The sequence below is a fragment of the Brachypodium distachyon genome, chromosome 1, assembly GCF_000005505.3.
Source record: "Brachypodium distachyon strain Bd21 chromosome 1, Brachypodium_distachyon_v3.0, whole genome shotgun sequence".
Taxonomy (NCBI): Eukaryota; Viridiplantae; Streptophyta; class Magnoliopsida; order Poales; family Poaceae; genus Brachypodium; species Brachypodium distachyon.
Window position 1 is genome coordinate 52422840 of NC_016131.3, and position 8608 is coordinate 52431447.

Here is an 8608-nt window from a genome sequence, read left to right on the forward strand (position 1 = left end):
TGAAAAACATACGTGCTGGAGTTAACTGACTGTGATCCGGCTGTCGAAGGTTGATCGGAGGGGCCGAAAGTACTCAACACCCGATGAGGTACAGTAGAGGCTTTCCTGCTACAAATAGGAACTGATTGCTAACAGGATACGATGCTTAATTAACTAGGCACCTGCTTTTCGCATTTGTGGAATTATCTTGTAGAAAACGGTGGCAACAAAAGTTACTGATCGCAACAACATAAAAAGACACCAAAAGTTACGCATATACCAACAAACATTGTTCTTGCCACATGCCACTGTACTTTTCATCCCACATTCAGAGGCAAGAGAACTTGTAAATTGGCACAGTATTAATCTTAATAATTATCACATTAAGGATGCAAATCGGTAACTTGTTCATGCTACAGTACAAAAATAAGGAGCCAAAGGAACAGAAGACTAACTAAATGGCATTTTCCATCATGTGTGTAAACTCTAGGAAGCTGATCTTCCCATCTCCGTCCTCATCAAAGGCGTGGATCATCCTCACACAGTCCTCGTGCCTCGCCCCTTCCTTCCACCCTAGCCTCCTCATCACGTTCCATAGCTCCCCAGAGCATATGAAACCATCCTCATCTCTGTCAAACACATAGAAGGCCTCCTTCAGCTCGTCCTCACTTGCTTCCTTGTCATCCATAAGCTCATCTATGGCACTCATCGCATCACACTCATAACACTTTCCTATTGTCTCCCCAAACCCCCTTGCGGCGAGGCCTAGCCTCGCCGTAACATGTTCTATGTCAGTACACATCAACCCTCCCCCCTGGGCTAGTTGTGCCGCTGGGAGAGGGCTGTCCGAAAGGGTTACATTGTCGATGGCATTGCTATCGCCATCCGCTAAGAATTTTGTTGCCAAGCACAAGAACCTACCGATCTTCTTGCTTACCGAGATGACATCTATGATCAATGGCCCCAAGATCAACATCAGGAGAGATGACACCAGTGCGATTGTGATGTTGTGAGCCGCCATCACCATCCTCCACATGGTTCTGTGTAACAAAAATCAGAACAAAAGAGAGTCTTGGTACAGTGGTTTTCAGAAGGAACATCTTTCAGGCATAGCCATAGGCATGTGTGTATATATAGCCGATCCATGGTTGCAGGCCTCCATCATTTCTGAGAAATTCAGAGATGGATATCCAGACTCAATATTAATAGCTATTCTTGTCCTTTCCTGATATAATTTGACATTTCTTGGAGAGATGACTTCAGAAGACTTCCGTGTCAACGAACCTTCCAGGAAACTTCAAGTATATATACTACAGGAGACCACCGAAAGTTGGCATTGACACACAAAATAATTAATGCTACAAAGATATAGTCACCCGGTTTTATTTGTGAGTCTTGTGGAGATACATGTGAACTATTTCTATAGAACTTCGGCTCCAAAAAAGTTCGTAACAATTATTGTTTTCGAAGTAATGTCACATAAATGCATTATTTTCGATTCATTTTCACCAAGTGGACCATCGACATGAGTAGAGAAGAGTAGGCACATAAGATAACACCATTAAAGGTAGTTTTCACACTAATTTTGGGGTTTCACTGCCATGATAGTATTAACGAAAAAAAGAAATGGTGCATGACATCTTAAGGTCTCTAAAAAAGAGAAAGGTCTCGGTCGCAAGTCAAATACAGGGTAGGAAACGAGTGAAGAAAAAGATGAAATGTGATGTAAACTTGTAACTCTATTGCTCAGAAAAAGGCCAGAAGGAGGTCGGTCCAAGTTTTCGGCCCAGTGTCTGCTCCGAATGTACATCCAAATGACATCTGATGTTCATCTCTCGGAGACCTTCACCCGTCAACATGAGAGCTGGTAGCCTGAGACCTTTTCTTAGTTTCACATTCGTATGCAATGTAAGCTTTGGTACTCCCTCCGTTTCATAAAGATTGGCACGGTTTTGTACTAGATCTAGTTCAAAGCCGTGCCAATCTTTATGAAACGGAGGGAGTACCAACTTTTGAGCATTGCAGAGGCGCCAGTTCTATTTGTTGCAAAGCAAAACCGATCAAGAGTTCAAGCGTGCTCAGGGGATAAATCAATCCAGCAAACGTTGCATCTAATGCACCACGGCCACAAACCACATCTCCAGCAATATTGAACCTTTCATCTTACCTGCTAATTTGATGCACCCAGCTGCCACAGCTTATTGCCTCCCTTCGCCCACCATGGCAATCACTGGGTATGTACTCCCTCGGATCCATAATAAAGTGTCTCCGGTTTAATACAATTTTGTACTACTAAGTATGTATCGGGAGGGAGTAGCTACGGAGATAACAGAAATAATAAAGATAAATTCACAACTGGTTTGCAAAAGCCTCAGACGATCTGGCAATCATACATAAAATTCAGCTGGGCGGTCTTAAACAGGAGCACATAACTACAAGAACACAGTAAGATAGGTACCCTTTATTACAAGATCTACTCTACTCGGCATTCTAACCCTAAAGAGGGGTAAATTTATTCCACTGTAGCCGGAACACCACAGATATATACCCTGCTGCTTCAAGATGCCACAACGATCACAGCTGCTTCTGTTCATAAAGATCAGGCGAGAACAGGAACTTGGAAATACACTTAACAGGAGTACAGGACCTACAGGCAGATGTGAAACAAACAAGTTTCAGCTGATACTGTGTTGAGCTTATGCAATTTCTTAAGTGAGAAAGCAAATGAGAAAAATAAGCTCACTAATTACAAAAACAAATTGGATGTTCTAAAAAAATCCATGGTATAAAACAACATTACATGACACCTGGTGCTTTGACAAGATTATTGGTGCATAATGTCTGAAAATTGGTTTTGGTAATCATAGAGAAATAATTTCTGCAAGCCAATATATAGTTTATTTATTTTTCTAATTCCTGATTCCCAAGTTTGCCAAATTGGAATCCCATTCCCAAAGTGAAATTACATATGGAACACACAGAGGCAATCTTTAACTAACAACTCTTGTGAGTAATGAACTTATAGAGTGCAGACAAGAACCAGTTAGTGCCATTTTCATTTTTGCCAAAAGGCACTTGAATACAAATACTCTATTGGAATCATTGAGTCTATCAAAATCTCAGAGAACATTACACCCTAAAAGCATAAGTATCACATTTTTACTAGAACAAATTACAGAAGATAATAGTAGTACCATCCAATATCAATGTATGACATTTTCAGGAAAAGTGATGCTGAGAAGAAAAAAAAGGAAACAGAAAATCACTAACCTTGGGACTGGCAAACTATGGTTCAGAGCTACACTTATGGGGTTGATTGTTTAACCAAAGGAAGCTCTGCACTTGCGAGACCAACATAAGCAATTTTTAGACCTCCGGCGCCCAGAATTAATTCCCTGTTGAACATTACCTTGGCTCTGACCATAATCATATGTAAGCTCTGTCATTGGAGGAATATGCTTAATCGCAAAGAATGCGATATGTGGATATCCCTCATCACCATGGTCATATAGAACTGGTTGCCAAAAGACATTAGGTGAGCAGCTGTGGTTCATAAAGCGAGCTATGTTACCAGTTCGTTTTGCACTAATAATAAGTGGCAGCTGCTTGGACGATTCATTTAAGTCAGAAAGACTAGGTTCACCCAGTAATTCTGGTGCATAGTTCCATCTTAAGTTCTGCTCTGAAGGACGGGTCTCAAAGATGTAATCATCTTCTGCATCAACACTATTTTTGTCAATAATTTCACCTGCATATTCACAGATGAACGTACCTGCTCGAATTGGATCCCAACTACGAAGGCCCCAACCTCGATCTCCCGTCTTAAACACTTCAAAGTGGATCTGGGAACCTTTTTGTACAACTCGGTTTCGGCAATTATGTTGACAAGTGCATGAATCATTGCACTCATACAACATAGGCATACGGCTGACAAGTACGCCTGAAACACTGTAAGGAAGGTCACCAGCATTTCGATGCATACAAGAACAGTTGTTATCACCAGGTAGGCATACGCTTGCACATTTGCAGTCTTGCATCTTTCTCATCGAGCTCAGAGAATCCACGTAGTTAAGTTTAGTTGTATAGGTGAAGTGGCTAGGACCTTTCTCGTCATCAACCTCATTTACAAGGCAGACAGGCTTTCTTTCCACACCGTATGATATATCTTGCAATATAACTCGATCTCTAGAGGATGGATTTTCCCTCCATTTTTCAGTCTTCTTCCACACTGCAATGCCATCAGGTTGGCCAGGTTCCCTGAGCAACTTATGCTTAAACACATTGAAACCAGATTTCCCTTTCTCTACCCAGACTTCTCTGATCTTGTAAAGGCCGTCATATATGTATATCTTACCAGCTGAACAAGTCACGTCTTTTACACTGCGAATGACTCTAATGGGATTGCCTCTATGCATACTCCTCTCCAGTGCAAGATTACCTCTCTCAAGCTTTTGGTCATCCTTACCAGACATGCCATGTCCAGCGTAAACCAGAACGTCTGGATCATCTTCGGTATTCTCATATACACCAGATGACACAACACTAATGGCCACAGGGTCCTCCTCATTACCAAACTTGGCGGACATGTAATCTATCCCTGCCATGCTCTGACTATTCATCCCTACCAGGCACATCTCGATTCTAAAGTAGAACATGTCACCAACCTCAACACCTGGAACCTCTCCGATCCTCTTGTCCTTATTGACGCGAAGTTCAGCGCTCATCATAATGCTCCCAGCTTTCAAATTCTGCTGCTGCTTTGCTACTTGCTTCACCTCATCCAGTTGCATGAGCCGTCGCCGCAGTGCATCAAACATCATAAGAACATTATCTGCAGATTCCCTCGGATCATCTGAAGATAAAGATGGCAGGTGCAGCAGGTTGGTGTCAATTTTCCTAGGCCGTCCACGTACTGCTATTTTCTCACCACCGTCAACATCTATTGAAAGGCCAGAATGACTTGAAGGAGTCGACGAACTACCGGGCACACGCTTCGGCCGCCCTCTCTTCCTCTTACCATCCTCCAGTGAAGTGGCTGCAGAAGGTGTCTGCATAAAGGGCTCACTGTCTTTTGAATGAATTGGAGGAGTTGAAGCATCTGAACTATCCTGCACACGCTTGGGCCGCCCCCTTTTCCTTGTAACAGATTCATGTGCACCGAACACAGGAGGTGTCGCAGAAAGAGGTGTACCATCTGCTACAGGCACTGAAGGAGTTGGCAGGACAGAAACATCTTGTGCACGCTTGGGTCGTCCCCTCTTCCTCTTACCAGATTCCTGACTTATGGCTGAAGGAGGTGCCTGGGGAACAATATCATTGCCTTCTGGAGGAGCTGAAGGAATAGAAGGAGCCAGATGAACTGGAGGAACCGAAGGTGCCAAATGAGCTGCAGGAACCGGGGGAGCCAACTGGGGAGCCAACTGAGCTGGAGGAACTGAAGGAACCAAATGAGCTGGAGGAACTGAAGGAACAGTAGTATCTCGCACATGCCTGGGCCTCCCCCTCTTTTTCTTAGCAGAATCATGTGTGGTGGCTGCTGGAGGAGTTTGCAACACAGGGGTGACTGTTGTACTGTTTGCAATACCATTAGCATTAGCAACTCCATTCATATGAACCACATATGGCTGCGTCTGGTTGGGATATGCAGGAGCGGACGGTGATGCAAACATTGGTGGAACACCAGTAGGCATTCCCAGTTCAGTGCCTCCAGCATACGGTCCAAATGGGGTGACACAGATAACTGAAGATGAATTTTGAGGGGTGAAAGTGTGCATCCCAAGCGGTGCAGGAAACATCGGTGTCAGTGTGCGCAAGGGTTTGGCGTCAATAACTTCTGCATCATTCAACTGAACTGAAGGCATCTGCTGATTTCCAGCCATTGTGATATTTTCCAAATCAAGATTTGCGACAATACCTCCTCTGTATCTTCTTCTACAGTTCTACACTTGCCTACAGAGTCATTCTTCAGAGCTTCAGAGGAAACTGGGAAAACAAAATGGAATCCTTCAGTGTCTTGAGTATGAAATTGAGAAAGAACTTAACAAGTTAGTTATTCTATACAGAGAACAAAGCGTAGCAGATCTAGAAGAACACTAAAGCCTCATTGTTCATCAAGATTTCCAGTTCACGCGAGTACTACACATAAGGGATGCAGCATTAATAGCATAATCATGACAGACAAAGAAGACGTTTATTATTCTTCAAAAGAAATATTAAGAATCAGTTAAAAACCTGAAGACTTCAAATTAATGATCATCTAGCAATGAGATAGTAAAATCATGGGGTGAAACCGGATCGGATTCGGTCAGATGGTACTCGTACAGTATCCTATTCCACTTTTTTTTATCAGATTCGGAAATATTACGTATTTGGGTTTGGATGTGGAAACGAATACGGAATATACCGGAGTTTGTCGGAAACGGATATGGTACGGTAGCGGATCGGTGCCGGACCGGAAACAGATAATTATGGACGGATAGTGCACACGTAGAATAATAACTACTCCTCAGTCCCATAATTCTTGTCGAAATATTACATGTATCTAGACGCTTTTTAGGAATAGATACATCCATTTTTGGACAAATTTGAGACAAGAATTATGGAACGGAGGGAGTAATAAAGTAATAATGGCATATAATTAAATATCTCAGCTTACTGACATAGATCTCAGCATACTGACATAGTAAACAATACATAGTGTATTCAAGATTACTAATTAAAGGAGTATATAGTTAGTGCCAAATAGAGTTACCGATTGTATCAACTACCAATTAGTTCTACACTGCAAATCCTTACAGATGGATGGGTGTTGGGTGGGGCAGCGGCAAGATAGATCGGCAGGTGATGGCTCAGTTGCGTGTTGGGGCAGCTGCACCTGCACTAGTCGAGACGGTGGCCTGTTGAAGATCAGCGAGTTACCAGTTGAAGAAAGAGGGGCAGAGGACGGTGGCCGGAGGATCGATGAGAAGGGACGCCGGACGCGACAGTGACCATGGATGGGTGGGGACACGTGTGGGCGCTGTCGTGGGCATGCGGGCGGCGGCCGGCGGCTGCCCTAGTCGAGAGCAGCGGAGGAGGTGCGTGCGTGGGTGAATTGGGGATTACTAAAATGTGCAAGATATGGTTGCCAAGGATAGATCCAATAAGGCCAAACAGTTGCACACTGGAATTTAGATAAGCAAGTTGTCGGGGTCATGACATAACTAAGTACCACTAATTCCAGTCTAAATTGAATTTTGCTTTATATACATTTACCATCGGTCAAAACTGGAGCATTATCCTATTTGTAATATTGATGTTGTCCATGAGAAAATGTTACTGCAATGTTCGACATAAAATGCTTAACAAGAAAATTTCTTTATAATTTATAACTATGCAGCACAAATACCGTAAATCTTGTGTATCAGGGATTCAGGGAACATGAAAAGTCTAAAAGAACATTTTTTCTGGAATCAAGAGAGGGTTATTCATACACAGTACACTTCAACTGGTTTTTAGGCTACGCGGCTCTCAACTGGGACACTTCAAGTGAGAACAGGAAAAAAAGCTAATTAGCAGGAATTAAATAGAACTTTGCAGTTTAAATCAGGACAGAAGTACAATTAGACAATAACTTCCCATTTTTATACAAGTTGGAGAATAGTAAACTTAACATGTAATAATTCATTTTGTGATATGAAGTCAGGAGATCATTTCGCAGGTAAACAACCAAAAGGTCAAAAAGAATGGTTGGTAATTCTTTAAAATGCTTAACCTCCCGAGAATGATAGATGTAAACAACTAATATAAATGTCATTAGGACAATTACAAAGAGTAGTCATTCCCCTCTTGCATAACAGAACGAGGGACCACCGAGCGACAAAAGATTCAAGATACACATCATCGAAGTCTGAGAGTCACACGATACTCACCGCGGTTGGGATGACGAGTAATAAGTTGATGTGGGCAGCGTCGCGTCTCTCGTCCCCAGCTCTCGATCTGCAAGCTCCTTGTGCAGCTGGCCGGCGGTAGGGATGTGTTAAAGGCGCGGCGAGCTGTGGGACAGCGGCGTGACGGTGTGCGGACGCCGGGGGGCGAGGGGTGGGAGCTCTCTGGAAGCGGCGGCCGGGCCGAGCTAGGGCATCGGACGAGAGCGAGAGAGCCCGGGGAGGGGGATCGACTGTTAGCCTTGTGGCTGGAACTGACAGACAGGGGCTTTGGGAGTCAGGTCGGACGAGTACTAGTAAGGGCATCCAACAAGTACTACACGGGTAAAAAAAAATAAGCGATCAACGTGGAGCACAGAGAAATGCCACGTCCAAATAATGATTATTTGAAAAAAGTATCATTTACTGCATGGATACCAAGATAACAAAAAGATCACATGTGGGTCAATCAAGAAAAAAATAAGATAAAATGAAACACATTGAAAAAGGAAAGAGAGAAATTTTAGTACCGCTACTAGCTGATACCTTGTTCGAGATGCCCTAATTACTCTATGGCTTTCGTACATATTGCCAAGTCCACGTATATGCGCCCTGGTCGCTTTACAGGCCCGAAGGTCGGCCCATTTTGTTTTTCGATGGTTTCCTTCGCCTCGCTGGGCTTGCGGTCTTTTCTTCGTTACTCCCTCCGTCCCATATTAAGTGAC

General features: G+C 43.4%; 2 protein-coding genes across 2 annotated transcripts; both read right to left on the reverse strand.

Moving 5' to 3' along the window:
• Positions 1-319: 319 nt before the first annotated feature.
• Positions 320-1095, reverse strand: LOC100826687 (probable calcium-binding protein CML45). The gene has a single exon (XM_003557326.4). The coding sequence runs from the start codon at positions 1013-1015 to the stop codon at positions 434-436; it is 582 nt and encodes a 193-aa protein (XP_003557374.1). The 5' UTR covers positions 1016-1095; the 3' UTR covers positions 320-433.
• A 1202-nt stretch (positions 1096-2297) lies between these two features.
• On the reverse strand, positions 2298-8181 carry LOC100826372 (histone-lysine N-methyltransferase, H3 lysine-9 specific SUVH1). Its single transcript, XM_010229916.3, has 3 exons — positions 7890-8181; positions 3250-5961; positions 2298-2626 (listed from the first exon to the last, which is right to left on the reverse strand). Exon 2 carries the CDS (start codon positions 5856-5858, stop codon positions 3300-3302), a length of 2559 nt encoding a protein of 852 aa, XP_010228218.1. The 5' UTR covers positions 5859-5961; positions 7890-8181; the 3' UTR covers positions 2298-2626; positions 3250-3299.
• Positions 8182-8608: the final 427 nt, after the last annotated feature.

Coding starts and splice junctions, on each gene's coding strand:
- LOC100826687 (XM_003557326.4), bottom strand. CDS start 1,015: ATGTGGAGGATGGTGATGGCGGCTCACAACATCACAATCGCACTGGTG.
- LOC100826372 (XM_010229916.3), bottom strand. CDS start 5,858: ATGGCTGGAAATCAGCAGATGCCTTCAGTTCAGTTGAATGATGCAGAA.